This window comes from Sinohyriopsis cumingii, chromosome 10 (genome assembly GCF_028554795.1).
Source record: "Sinohyriopsis cumingii isolate HCF-2022 chromosome 10, ASM2855479v2, whole genome shotgun sequence".
In the NCBI taxonomy this organism is placed as follows: domain Eukaryota; kingdom Metazoa; phylum Mollusca; class Bivalvia; order Unionida; family Unionidae; genus Sinohyriopsis; species Sinohyriopsis cumingii.
The window spans coordinates 92,642,588-92,658,711 of record NC_142970.1 but is presented as its reverse complement, the minus strand read 5'-3'; the positions used below and the strand labels follow the sequence as shown (position 1 = coordinate 92,658,711).

General features: G+C 35.5%; 1 protein-coding gene across 2 annotated transcripts in view; it reads left to right on the top strand.

Annotated features, from left to right (window-relative positions):
- The window catches only part of LOC149790590 (MPN domain-containing protein-like), an 82,186-nt gene that overhangs the window by 54,977 nt on the left and 11,085 nt on the right, over positions 1–16,124 (top strand). For both annotated transcript variants that reach the window (XM_089972684.1, XM_089972683.1), the window contains exons 12-14: positions 3,960–4,030; positions 5,501–5,590; positions 11,564–11,656. In XM_089972684.1, coding sequence (XP_089828810.1) covers positions 3,960–4,030; positions 5,501–5,590; positions 11,564–11,656 — 254 coding nt within the window. The remainder of the gene's footprint in view (positions 1–3,959; positions 4,031–5,500; positions 5,591–11,563; positions 11,657–16,124) is intronic.

Sequence of the window (16,124 nt, the reverse complement as noted above, 5' to 3'; positions counted from 1 at the left end):
TTTTCTGTTTAAGTTTTTAATTATTCTGTATAGATAACAATTATTTTCAAAATATCTAACATGTAAAAGATCATTCCAACTGGTTTGAACAACCATCATGTGTACGTGAAAACATCTGTGTATCACATCACTACTTTTTGCTTTTGTTGGTAAGTCTGGTTCCCGGAGTGGCATTCAGTAGTATCCTGCCAAATTGGGAAACTGTTAGCAGGGAACTAGATTGACTGTTGATACACCACCAAACAAGATTCCTTTTTTTCAAATTTTTGATTTGTTCAAGTAGTATATTATTGATGTCATGATTTCATTGGAAGTAATAGTGAAACTTATCATCCTTGAGGATATCTCTTAGTGCCAGTTTAGGAATTCTCTGAAACTCGCTTGCCCACAATTGTTCATATCCGTGAAACCATGCTCTTTATTTTGCAAAGTATTCTTTTATCTTGGTTGCCTTGCTATCTTTATTCACAGTTATGAATGAGTTGGTTAGTTTAAGGTCATTTATGTTACATACACAATAATATTTTTAACAGCATTCGATTGATCCATGAAGTGAGTGCACCCAACAAACAACCGGGGATGCTAGATTTTATGTTTACAGGATTTGCATGCCTTTTAACTTTTCCTTTAATCCACCTCCTTGATTTGATTCAAAAGACATAATTGACATGATAATACAAAGGCAGCCAGCTTTTAATTCAGTGCAACACTACAGCAAATACTTCCACAAGTCTGTTATCAAAACAAGGCACTTACCAGTAATTAGGTTCTCGGAGAAATGCTTGCAGACATAGCTGTTACGGTAGGTTGCCACATTTTACATTTAAAAACACACTGCATTTATGATGATTACACTTAAGAGGAACTAAAAGATAGAATTAAAACACCAATTTCACTTAATTGGTATTTAAGTAAAAATGTACTGCCTATACTACGTGTAAGGAACATTTTGATTGATCAAAATTTCCTCCAGTATTTTTAATTATGGTGTACTAAGAATTTCGTCTGGAAAGAAAATGTAACCACTTATATGACTTCTTATTAAAAGTTGATCATTTCAAAATGTTGATTAAAATTTCATGGTCCTATCTCCCATTTTTGACTATAAAATGAGCGATATATCAACGTTTCAGTTACCAAGTTTGGTCACAATGTTCTTAAAGTTTTAAGAAATAGGGATAATTTTTTTTAATTTACGTGGGTTTGCGAGTTATCATGGCATGAGTTATCAGTGCATGATTTATCAGGAGAGTGGTGGATAAGTAAAGAGGCAATGCACATTTACTGAAACAATGTATAGGTAAAGGTTCAGGCAATGCACGATTCCTAAAACAAAGTATAGGTAAAGGTCCAGGTAATGAACAATTCCTGGAACAATGTCTGTGTAAAGGTTGAAGCTTTGTACAAATACTATAGCATTGTTTAGCTACGGGTCCAAGCAATACTCAGTTATATGTACATTGTATATGTAATGGTCAATGTCATGAACATTTACAAAAACAATGTATGGTCAGGTCCAGGCAATACACAGTTACTAAAACAATGTATATGTAAGGATCCAGGCAATACACAAATACTCTAACATTGTATAGGTAAGGATCCAGGCAATACACAATTACTAAAACAATGTATATGTAAGGATCCAGGCAATACACAAATACTATAACATTGTATAGGTAAGGATCCAGGCAATGCATAATTACTATAACAATGTATAGGTAAGGATCCAGGCAATACACAGTTACTATAACAATGTATAGGTAAGGATCCAGGAAATACACAGTAACTAAAACAATGTATAGGTAAGGATCCAGGAAATACACAGTTACTAGAACAATGTATAGGTAAGGATCCAGGAAATACACAGTTACTTAAACAATGTATAGGTAAGGATGCAGGCAATACACAATTACTATAACAATGTATAGGTAAGGATCCAGGCAATAAATAATGACTATAACAATGTATGTGTAAGGATCCAGGCAGTACACAATTATTATAACAATGTGTAGGTAAGGATCCAGGCAATATACAATTACTATAACAATGTATAGGTTTATTCAAGATTTTTCTTGCACTGGTCTTAGTTGAATATTTTTTCCCTCAAAATAAATATTGTTACATGAAGAGTATGGTAACAAAAATGATCTGTCACTGATTGCCCATAAAATAATAGATCTCTACCTGGTCACTAATTGCCCATACAATACTAGATATGTAGCCTGTCACTAATTGACCATCAAGTAATAGACTTGTACCTGGTCACTAATTGCCCATAAAACAATAGATCTGTACTTGGTCACTAATTGCCCATAAAATAATAGATCTGTAACCTGTCACTAATTGCCCATAAAATATTAGATCCGTACCCTGTCACTAAATTGCCCATAAATAACAGATCTGTACCCAGTCACTAATTGCCCATAAAATACAAGATCTGTATCTGGTCACTAATTGCCCATAAAATAATAGATCTGTACCCTGTCACTAATTGCCCAGAAAATAATAGATCTGTACCTGGTCATTAATTCACCATCAATTAATAGACCTGCACCTGGTCACTAATTATTGACCATAAAATAATAGATCTGTACCCTGTCACTAATTGCCTTTAAAATAATAGATCTGTACCTGGTCACTAATTGGCCATCAAGTAATAGACCTGTACCCGGTCACTAATTGCCCATAGAACACCAGATCTGTACTCAGTCACTAATTGCCCATAAAAAAATAGCTCTGTACCTGGTCACTAATTGCCCATAAAATAATAGATTTGTAACCCAGTCACTAATTGCCCATAAAATAATAACTCTGTACCCAGTCAATAATTGCCCATATAATATAATATGTAGCTGAATGAGTTTAAAAAATTCATCAAATTTGCACAGACTGAAGATCATAGACTGCTCTCATGAAATAGATAAGTGTTTATGCAAGTCACAGGTCGGTACTGTAATGAATGTACTAATAATATATGTGTAGGTCCTAGTGTTGTATGTATTAATATGATATGTACTAATATGGTATGTGCTAGTGTGGTTTCTAATATGGTATGTACTTGTGTGGTAAGTGCCCTAATATTGTATTAGTATGGTATGTGCTAGTGTGTATGTTATAATATGGTATGTGCTTCAGAGGTATGTATTAATATTGTATGTATTAATATGGTATGTGCTAATATGGTACATACTAGTATGGTTTGTACTAGTGTAGTATATGCTAGTATGGTATGTGCCAGTGTGATATGAACTAGTTTGATATGTGCTTGTTCTAAAATGGTATGTGCTTGAATGGTATGTACTAGTGTGGTATGTGCTAATATTGTATGTACTAGTATAGTATGAGCTAGTATGGATTTTACTAGTGTAGTATATGCTGGTATGGTATGTGCTAATGTGATATAAACTAGTTGGGTATGTGCTTGTTCCAAAATGGTATGTGCTTGAATGGTATGTACTAGTGTGGTATGTGCTAATATTGTATGTATTAACATGGTATGTGCTAATATTGTATGTATTAATATGGTATGTGCTAATAAGGTATGTATTAATATGGTATGTGCTAATATTGTATGTATTAATATGGTATGTGCTAATAAGGTATGTATTAATATGGTATGTGCTAATATTCTATGTATTAATATGGTATGTGCTAATATTCTATGTATTAATATGGTATGTGATAATATTGTATGTATTAATATGGTATGTGCTAATATTGTATGTATTAATATGGTATATGCTAATATTGTATGTATTAATATGATGTGTGCTAATATTGTATGTATTAATATGATGTGTGCTAATATTGTATGTATTAATATGGTATGTGCTAATATTGTATGTATTAATATGGTATGTGCTAATAAGGTATGTGTTTGTATGGTATTTGCTAATATGGTATGATCTAACATGATGTCACCAATATCATGCATAATAATTTTAATTTCAAAATTTCAGCCCCATACAACCAATCAAATAACAAAACGGAATCCACATTACAGATGTACATGGTCATGCCACCAATTGAGGTAAGGGAATTTTGTACATAATATGTATTATATACAGTAAAGCCTGCCTTGATCCTTATTGATGTAGCTATTGTTATAATGTAGGCCATCTCAGTTAAGCTCTGATACAGTTTAAAAAGGACTTTTAAAAATCTATTTATGACATGGACACACCTGTATAATTTATTTCATTGTTTTTTTGAGCATCATATTAAGTTTTAATTTAATTGAAAATAGGCCAAATTTTAGTGTCTTGAATGTCTAAAAATAAGTTTACTTGTTTTAGATTTGCTGTGCCATTAATGTATTTCTCTCATGTACATAAAATTTGCAGTCATTATTACATGAAAATTTGCAGTCATTCTTACATGAAAATTTGCCAGAATGTTGTTAAATTAAGGGATTCACCTTATCATTTTCCTTCCTGCATAATAAATTTTCTTGGTCAAATTTTTATCCCACTTCATCACTTTTTAGGCTGAGTACACATGGTTGATTACATATGTACAGAGAAAGGTCCATTTTGGTTTCTAGGCCGAGTTGAAAGGTCATGGGCACTGGAGCTGATGTTAATTTTTGTGGTTTTGCTGGATAAGTCAAGTAAACTGCATCCATTGTTCATCAAGCTGCATATATAGTTTGCACTTGAGCATATGAACTTGATTCTTGAGCCCAGAGGTCAAATATCAGTGTCACAGAAGCTAAAATTGATATTTTGGATTTCACACAATAAGTCAATTTTCATTAACTTTCTCAAGCCTAGTTTTTATCAACTTAATTGTTGTATTACATTTGAGGAAGGGCCAGTCCCTGCTGAGTTTATGGTAGACTGAAGATGAAGGTCAGGGGTCATGAAATTGCAAAGTTATGTTTATTTTGCATTTTTCATGTCTGTCACAAATTTGCATCTGCTCAGTAACTTTTGAAGATCAATTTTCCCAGTTTGTAGCCAAAGTTATGGAGTTAAAATCCTTTAGCCTTTCCTGGTAAAAATGTAGAATTCTGGCCCTGGCTTGATTTATATATTTTTCTGTTTAATTTTGCTTCTGTCAATAAATTTTGAAGGCATTCATATATTGAAACCAAATTTGGTATGAGATTTTACTTTAAGAAGAACTAGACCAAGTATTATCTTTGCCAATTTGCAACAAAATGTATGGAATTCTTAATTGACTTTTGATGTTAAAATATAAAGGCAATGTTTAGGTTGGAATTTCATAATTTCTGACAGAATTTGAGTGTTATGCATATTTTTGCCTTTGAACATCACAGTTCAATTTTAGTTTTGCTCAACTTTTAGAAGACATGATGAATTTAAACCATATTTGGTATGAGGCTTTATAGTAACAAAGTCTTGGTCAGGGATTTTTACTTTGTGTCATTATGGCACCTCTTTGACCTTGACCTTTGCCATTTAATTGCTTCTCCTTGGCTAGGGCATATAGATGTTTGTCGATTTTCTCATGTAATCATTTCATGTTCCTTTCACAGCCGATTAAGTCAGATTATGGTATTCCAATGCACCTGAAGTTTTCCAAGAAACAGAACGCCTCTGTCAGTGAGGAACTTCTTAGTGAAATGGTAAGCTGACTGAAAATTATCTCATATGCCCAACGCTGAATGTTGTTCAAGTTGTACGCCCCACCATAAATGTTGTACAGGTTGTTTAACTTGTGTCCGTCTGTCTGTTGTCTGGTAATTTGTTCATTTTGATCAGTTTTCTGGTACGGCACTCATATATTTTAACAAATTTCCTATTCAATCGTTTTTGAAGTCATAGAGTCTGTTGTTAAAATTTGTTATTGTAATTATTAGATAATTACCAAGTGTATTTATTAATGGTGATATTTGTTATAACTCTGTTGGAATAATATTCATTGTTTCTTCTTCTCATAGGTCTATAATTTTAAAATATTTCTGTTACTACATAAAACATTAGTGATTTTCCATCCTGTAATTGCATTGTAAATAGAACTCTTTGAAAATCTTACTAAATCATTGTTCTAGTGATTTTCCATCCTGTAATTGCATTGTAAATAGAACTCTTTGAAAATCTTACTAAATCATTGTTCAAGTGATTTTCCATTCTGTCATGCATTGTAAATAGAACTCTTTGAAAATCCTACTAAATCATTCTTCTAGTGATTTTCCATTATGTCATGCATTGTAAATAGAACTCTTTGAAAATCCTACTAAATCATTCTTCTAGTGATTTTCCATTCTGTCCTGCATTGTAAATAGAACTCTTTGAAAGTCCTGCTAAATCATTGTTCTATTGATTTTCCATTCTGTCATGCATTGTAAATAGAAGTCTTTGAAAATCCTACTAAATCATTGTTCTAGTGATTTTCCATTCTGTCCTGCATTGTAAATAGAACTCTTTGAAAATCTTACTAAATCATTGTTCTACTGGTTTTCCATTCTGTCATGCATTGTAAATAGAAGTCTTTGAAAATCCTACTAAATCATTGTTTTAGTGATTCACTATTCAATTGTACATGGTAAGGATAACTCTTTGAAGCACACACATATTTGGTTACCATGGAAGTTTGTTTACACCTGATCCTTGAAATAGATCTACATATTTGAAAATTTTAAAATATCCAATTTTGTATTGGTACAACTATCAAGACTGAGTTTTAATTAAACAAACTTTTTCTAGATTCAGTAAAGAGTATTTCTTGTTCATTTAGAATGACTGAGTTTAATATCCCCAGCCAAATTCCTAACTACTTTGTATTCCAAAGGCTTTTGTAAATAATGCTCCTTGGTTATTACATTTAATTGGTTCTAGCAACTGAGTTGGGTGGTCTGCCTGAGAAGATTAGCTCAATTTTACTGATATTATCACCCGATGTGCTGAAGCCGGATAAACATCGGTGGTCATTTTATTATACTTAATGCAGGCATAACGGATATTGCACTAAGTAAGAAAAGCTTATCGTTAGTACTTAACAAAGGTCTAACAAAGATGCAGATTTGGAAAGGCGTAATAATCACACCATATTCATAATCAGTACTGTGGAATCACAGGATGCTGGCTCAGTGCAATTGTATGAAAAGAAATGTTTTTGTGTTGTATTTGTTTTGACTAAATAAATTTTTAAATAGTCTTTAGTTATCATTCTGTACCTGTATATTGACTAACTGAGAAATAAATATTTCTTGTGTTCATTCTGAACACTACGGATGAAACTTGGCTTTCAGAAAAAGACAAAATGTCACTTCAGACACAAAAATAGAAATAAAAACTATGAGGAATAGAAGCCTTTTACAAAAAATTGAGCATGAAATAATGGTATTGTCCACAAACAGCATGATTTATCATGCATGATGTGATGTTTCCACAGCTTGTGTTGCAAACTGTTATGAAAACATGCCATTACTAGTGATAGTGTGGTAGCTGCTGCTGATGTTTGCCTAGCTATGGTGTGTGACACCTATATGTGTCTGATAAGGGATATTGATTTCTTGGATTATGTTAATACTGAGAGTGACACTGTCACACCTACTATACCAACAATTAAATGCAAACTTGTTGTACCCAGAGGATGTTGTTTGTGAAATTAGTGATAGCCAGGAAGCAACCAAGGTTTTCTAAGAGCAATTATACCATTATAATTTATTTATTACATATATTTCCGATCTCATCAATAGGAACAAGTAGATACACATTTGAAAAATAAACGATGAATTTGGGAAAAAATCCCATTCCCCTACGCAATATTATAAGCAATCTTTACTGCCCATTTTTTAAAATTAATTTGTTGAAAGTGTACCTGTATATAGGTTTGGTTTGGTTTGGTGTGTTACAACACAGAAACACAAATAGATTATTTAGTGCCAATGTCAATGGTGTAAAGACCTTGCAAAGGAACACACCACTATAGCTGACCTCGCCTGATCCTGTTTTAGGATTCAAACCCACATCCGTTTGGTCATGAATCAAACATGCTAACCACTGAACAACCTTAGTTCCATACCTGTAGATGGGCAAATGAATTACAGATGTTTTACTTGCCTGTTTAAATTTTCACTTTCCTAGCATGAGTATTGGCACAGTATCACTTTTTCAAATACAAACAAAATTTATTTCTTGTAAAGCAAACAACATTCTTGTAAAATTGCTGCTCATTTTGTCGCTAATATAATGTACAATTCCTTAAGATGGACAATGGATAACAGGTCAAATATTTGGATGTTTATTTCCTTGTGTGAAAATGTATTCCATGGAAAAGGAAAATTGAAATTTTAATAGAATGCCTATAATTAAAGGTATCACTGCAAAGGGTCCTTACTTGTATCATCTCTTGTGATTGTAATGATGTAGAATAGTCCCAAAATGAACTCCTGCATATCACAGAGATATAAAATAGGCCTGATGTGAAATGTGAAATGCTGCTTGTCATGCTGATGTATAATAGGCCTGATATGAACTCCTGCATATCACAGAGATGTAGAATAGACCTTGTTTGAACTCCTGCATTTCACAGGGATGTATAATAGACCCGATGTAACTCTTGCATATCACAGGGATGTAGAATAGACCTGGTGTATCTCTTGCATATCACAGAGATGTAGAATAGACCTTGTGTGAACTCCTGCATTTCACAGGGATATAGAATAGACCCGGTGTAACTCTTGCATAACACAGGGATGTAGAATAGACCCGGTGTAACTCCTGCATATCACAGGATGTAGAATAGACCCGGTGTAACTCTTGCATATCACAGGGATGTAGAATAGACCTGGTGTAACTCTTGCATATCACAGGATGTAGAATAGACCTGGTGTAACTCTTGCATATCACAGGATGTAGAATAGACCTGGTGTAACTCTTGCATTTCAAAGGGATGTAGAATAGACCCGGTGAACTCTTGCATATCACAGGGATGTAGAATAGATCTGGTGTAACTCTTGCATATCACAGGGATGTAGAATAGACCCAGTGTAACTCTTGCATATCACAGGGATGTAGAATAGACCTTGTGTGAACTCTTGCATATTACTGGGATGTAGAATAGACCTGGTGTAACTCTTGCATATCACAGGATGTAGAATAGACCTGGTGTAACTCTTGCATATCACAGGGATGTAGAATAGACCTGGTGTAACTCTTGCATATCACAGGGATGTAGAATAGACCTAGTGTAACTCTTGCATATCACAGGGATGTAGAATAGACCTGGTGTAACTCTTGCATTTCATAGGGATGTAGAATAGACCTGGTGTAACTCTTGCATAACACAGGGATGTAGAATAGACCCGGTGTAACTCCTGCATATCACAGGATGTAGAATAGACCCGGTGTAACTCTTGCATATCACAGGATGTAGAATAGACCCGGTGTAACTCTTGCATATCACAGGGATGTAGAATAGACCCGTTGTAACTCTTGCATATCACAGGATGTAGAATAGACCCGGTGTAACTCTTGCATATCACAGGGATGTAGAATAGACCCAGTGTAACTCTTGCATATCACAGGATGTAGAATGGACCTGGTGTAACTCTTGCATTTCACAGGGATGTAGAATAGACCTGGTGTATACTCTTGCATTTCACAGGGATCTAGAATAGACCTGGTGTCAACACTTGCATTTCACAGGGATGTAGAATAGACCTGGTGTAACTCTTGCATATCACAGGATGTAGAATAGACTGGTGTAACTCCTGCATTTCACAGGGATGTAGAATAGACCTGTTGTAACTCTTGCATATCACAGGATGTGGAATAGACCCGTTGTAACTCTTGCATATCACAGGATGTAGAATAGACCCGGTGTAACTCTTGCATATCACAGGGATGTAGAATAGACCCGTTGTAACTCTTGCATATCACAGGATGTAGAATAGACCCGGTGTAACTCTTGCATATCACAGGGATGTAGAATAGACCCAGTGTAACTCTTGCATATCACAGGATGTAGAATGGACCTGGTGTAACTCTTGCATTTCACAGGGATGTAGAATAGACCTGGTGTATACTCTTGCATTTCACAGGGATCTAGAATAGACCTGGTGTCAACACTTGCATTTCACAGGGATGTAGAATAGACCTGGTGTAACTCTTGCATATCACAGGATGTAGAATAGACCTGGTGTAACTCCTGCATTTCACAGGGATGTAGAATAGACCTGGTGTAATTCTTGCATATCACAGGGATGTAGAATAGACCTGGTGTAACTCTTGCATATCACAGGGATGTAGAATAGACCTGATGTAACTCTGGCATTTCACAGGGATGTAGAATAGACCTAGTGTATACTCTTGCATTTCACAGGGATGTAGAATAGACCCGGTGTGAACTCTTGCATATTACTGGACATAGAATAGACCCAGTGTGAACTCTTGCATATTACTGGGATGTAGAATAGACCTGGTGTGAACTCTTGCATATCACAGGGATGTAGAATAGACATGGTGTGAACTCTTGCATATCACAGGATGTAGAATAGACCTGGTGTAACTCTTGCATATCACAGGGATGTAGAGTAGACCTGGTGTAACTCTTGCATATCACAGGGATGTAGAATAGACCTGGTGTAATACTTGTATATCACAGGGATGTAGAAAAAACCTGGTGTAACTCTTGCATAACACAGGGATGTAGAGTAGACCTGGTGTAACTCTTGCATATCACAGGGATGTAGAATAGACCCGGTGTAACTCTTGCATAACACAGGGATGTAGAATAGACCCGTTGTAACTCTTGCATATCACAGGATGTAGAATAGACCTGGTGTAACTCTTGCATATCACAGGGATGTAGAGTAGACCTGGTGTAACTCTTGCATATCACAGGGATGTAGAAAAAACCTGGTGTAAGTCTTGCATATCACAGGGATGTATAATAGACCTGGTGTAACTCTTGCATTTCACAGAATATGTAGAATAGACCTGGTGTAACTCTTGCGTTTCACAGGGATGGAGGAAAAGCCTGATATGAACTCTTGCATATCACAGGAATGTAGAACAGACCTGGTGTAACTCTTGCATATCACAGGGATGTAGAATAGACCTGGTGTGAACTCTTGCGTTTCACAGGGATGGAGGATAGGCCTGATATGAACTCATGCATATCACAGGGATGTAGAATAGACCTGGTGTAACTCTTGCATATCACAGGGATGTAGAATAGACCTGGTTTGAACTCTTGCATATTACTGGGACATAGAATAGACCTGGTGTGAACTCTTGCATATTACTGGGACGTAGCATAGACCCGGTGTGAACTCTTGTATATCACATGGATGTAGAATAGACCTGTTGTAACTCTTGCATTTCACAGGGATGTAGAATAAGTCCTGTATGAGCTCTTGCATGTGATACGAGGTGACTAATGGAGACAACCTATTTGACCTTGGATGTGTTTCATGCATTCATGCAGAGAAGGTCATCAATACATGCATGCATACACAAGCACGCATACATTTTATCTGTATTAAAGAGTCATCTACACATGGAGACCACATTATGCTGTATTTGCTTTCTAAGGACACATTTATTGGTACTGTCTCACAATAATGTCATATTTAATTTGTTATTTTCAGAAAAACCTGGCAGACTTTTATCGAGGTTCACCAGATTGGATCAAGTTCCAGCATTCATGGCAGCCATCTATAACATTTTTGGACAAATTAAAGGTAATTCTGAAACATCTACTCATATAAGGTACTTTCTCTTTGGTCGAATTTGAAAACATCCAGCACTAAAGTCAGCAATATACTGTCGGAAAATTTAAGGCCCATATGCTATCATGACCCTTTGGAGCCAAGGTTCTATCAAGACCCTTTGGGGCCAAGATGCTATCATGACCCTTTGTTGCCAAGGTGCTGTTACGACCCTTTGGGACCAACATGCTATCATAACTTTTTGGGGCCAAGGTTTGGGGTTAAGGTGCTGTCCTGATCCTTGCTATGATGTAGTACCGTGGTACCACAGATAGATGGCAGTCATGGTAGTTCGGTTGGTAGAACATTGGAATCATCGTGCAAGGGTCAAGGGTGTATGAGATTCAACTGTCGACCCAGACACTATCTTATTGACAAAAGTATGATTTTCAGATATCTTAGAAGAAGAAGAAAAATAATTAGTAGTGAGATAGAGAACTATAAATTTTTTACTGCCACAGTATTTATCCCTAGCATTAGCATTTTACAGTCTTGCTTAGATTCCATGTTTAACTATCCTTGAGACAGTCTGTACAGCTGATTATCACAGGCAATTAAACAGTAAGATGGTCACAAATAGGCAACCACCATTTCATAGATTACATAATGAGATGAGAATAGCCAAGGTGAAGCCCTCTTATATAGTTTGAAGACAGCTATGGGACAGTCCATTAATAGTTTGAAGACAGCTATGGGACAGTCCATTAATAGTTTGAAGACAGCTATGGGACAGCCCATTGAAAGTTTGAAGACAGCTATGGGACAGTCCATTAATTTGTTGTTGTTGTGGGGTTTAACACCATTTTTCAGCACATGATAGGCTATGCATGGTGGCCAGTATTAATGGTGGAGGAAGAACCTGGGAAAACTCCGGGAAGAACCACCGACCCACGAGAAGCTACTGGAAAGCTTTCTCACATACCCACATTGGCCGAATCCTAGACTCGAACCAGCGCAGACAGAGGTGAGATGGTAGTGATCTGTAATGGAGAGCGCTTTAGACCACTCGGCCACTCGGGGGCCCCCCAGTCCATGAATAGTTTGAAGACAGCTATGGGACAGTCCATTAATCTAATTTTCAAACGTAAAGTTGAAAGAACAGTTTTTAAAAAGTTTTACTTAAAGAGATGCATCTTGAAGAATGTAAGTTACTACACACCACTTCCTTGAATGAAAACATTTCAGCCATCTTTTTTAACAATTATTGGCAAGTTAATGGTAAGCAACTATGTTTCTTTGAACTAGGATCTCATTTCGTATATCAAATGCAAGACATAAGAGATTTAACTCATCATATCAAATGCAAGCATACATGCCAACCATTATGCTTTTGGCTTAATCATTACAGTTTTTTCCACTAAATTACGCCTTACGCATAAATGTATTCAGATTACATGTTTTCGGTATATCCCCCTCCCAAAAAAAATTAATAATTTGTTTTCTCATTTTTATTAACATCCCATTAATTCCACAGACCGTATTCTAGAAAAGACAGCTTCTGTGTAACTACGACATAAGAGTACACTTGTCTGTAGACTTGCATGCACTTTCCTAACAGTTATGTTCTTTTTATAGCAGTTGTACTATTTCCAAGAAATATGCTGGTTCTACTTTCAAACTTTTGACCTCAGTTTCTATTTATAACAGTCATATGGCTTAGTTAGGAGAGAACAGACTGGTTTCCTAACTTCTAACCTTTGCTTGCAGATTCTTTGTTCAAATTGATAACTGGTACAGGACCAGTCTTTAGGTATTTGGTGCTAAAAGTCAAGTCGGATTTATTCTAGTCAATGTGTTTGTTAGAGCAAAAATGTTTTTCAAATAATTTCACAGATGGATTAGATAAGATGAAAAATCGATTCAGAGATAAATACATTAACTACATATTACAGTGTTCCATTCTAGGGCAGCTTTGTGCCCCTTGTAGGCTGTGTGGAAAGGATTTTAATATTGGTCTTGGTGGTAAAAGAAAGAAACCTTGAATTAGCTCATTTTCCTAACTCAAGTACTATGGTAACTTGTCTTTTTTACAGCTGAACTTAATTGTGGACACGGATTTTATAAATGCAGAGGCGTTATTTATCGAGTTCTTAAAAGAACACAGACTATGCCTTGCAGTAGAAGACTACATTGGTCCTTTGTTTAAATGGATGTTTCTGATTCCAAAGTTGCAGAAAATATGTATATGCAAGAACAAAATCATCTAATATTGTTAGGTGTTTAGCAGAGGATACTTCACTTAAAATTGCTGAAGCCATGAAAATTGGGCCATTTAGTATTGCAACAGACAGGAGTAGTGATTATGATGACAAAACGTTGTACCCAGTCTGTGTAAGAGACTTTGACAATGAAAAGGGCAAAGTCAGAGTGCTCTTCTTTCTTTACCAGAATTAACAGTAGATTCTACTGGAGAAAACACTTTTTTATTTGCTTGATAATGCTTTGAATAAATATATGTTGGCAGAACTGTATGGGGTTTTCAGCTGATGCTGCATCAGTGATGACTGGAATTCGTACAGGAGTTGCTTACTATATTTTGAAAAATGTCTCCATCATTGTTCATAACAGGTTGTCTCTGTCATATGATGCACCATCTGCAAGAAAGGCTGCTGATAAATTAGAAGGAGAACTCTTGAAGTATCAAGCTGGCACTCTACCTGACAATGTACTTCATGGGGACAGAGTTGATTTTTTCATATAGTTTGCCAGCTAAAAGACACAATAACTGGGAGATATAAATTTCCTCTTCTTTGTCAGGTTATGAAACGAATATTGGTTCCTTGCCATTGTAATGCTGACTGTGAGAAATTGTTCAGTATTGTTAACAAAAGTAAAACTGAATTTTAGATCCAGGCTCTGTAATAACCCAGTACTTAGTGCTCTACTGGTGTGCAAAACATTTATAGTCTCAGCTGGTACAAAGTGCTTTGAAATGCAATATGAGAGTCTGTTGCTTTTTAAAACTCAAAGTGTTATATATGAAAACTTGGATCAGTAATTTGATGTTAAAAGTCCAGAGGGGTAAATAAATCATTTTGTACAAATGCTTATTGAATATTTATAATGTTATATGTGGATTACTCTTTTTCTGCTCGGATTACTCTTTTTGTCCACTTGGATTACACTTTTTCCTCGCCAAGGATTTGCATGTATATGCGCGACATAAGACAGATTTCACTCCATATGTCAAATGCAAGACATAAGACAGATTTCACTCCATATGTCAAATGCAAGACATAAGACAGATTTAACTACATATATCAAATGCAAGACATAAGACAGCTATCACTCTATATATAAAATGGAAGAGATAAGACAGATTTCACTCCATATGTCAAATGCAAGACATAAGACAGATTTCACTCCATATGTCAAATGCAAGACATAAGACAGATTTCACTCCATATATCAAATGCAAGACATAAGACTTATTTCACTTCATATATCAAATGCAAGACATAAGACAGCTCTCACTCAATATATTGAATGCAAGATATAAGACAGATCTCACTCCATAAATCAAATGCAAGACATAAGACAGATTTCACTCCATATGTCAAATGCAAGACATAAGACAGATTTCACTCCATAAATCAAATGCAAGACATAAGACTTATTTCACTTCATATATCAAATGCAAGACATAAGACAGATTTCACTCCATATATCAAATGCAAGACATAAGACAGCTCTCACTTGATATATCAAATGTAAGATATAAGACAGATCTCACTCCATAAATCAAATGCAAGACATAAGACAGATTTCACTCCATATATCAAATGCAAGACATAAGACAGTTCTCACTTGATATATCAAATGCAAGATATAAGACAGATCTCACTCCATAAATCAAATGCAAGACATTAGACAGATTTCACTCCATATATCAAATGCAAAACATAAGACAGCTCTCACTTGATATATCAAATGCAAGACATAAGACAGATCTCACTCCATAGATCAAAAGCAAGACAAATTTTTTTGCTTGTCAGATTAGAGTACAATTATGATAAACCTTTTTAAGATAAAATAACAAAATGCAACTGTGATTCAGTAAAGAATGAGCCCTTGAAACAAGCAAAACCCAGCAAAATAAAATTTAGTTTATGCACCAGCTACAAACAATATATTGACATCAGTCATTCTGGAGTGCATAACATCCATTGACATAGCACACAACTATTGAGATCAGTCATTCTGGAGTGTACAACATCCGTTGACATAGAAAACACCATATTGACATCATTCATTCCTGAGTGGGACCGCTCCGGTGGCCTAGTAGTTAGAGCGTCGGCCTCGGAAGCGGGAGGTTGTGGGTTCAAACCCTGGCCGAGTTATACCAAAGACTTACAAAAATGGTACTAACAGCTGCCTCACTAGACGCTCAGCATTAAGTGGTTAGAGTTAGGACTGTTCATCCTGGCGTCAGGATAATGTG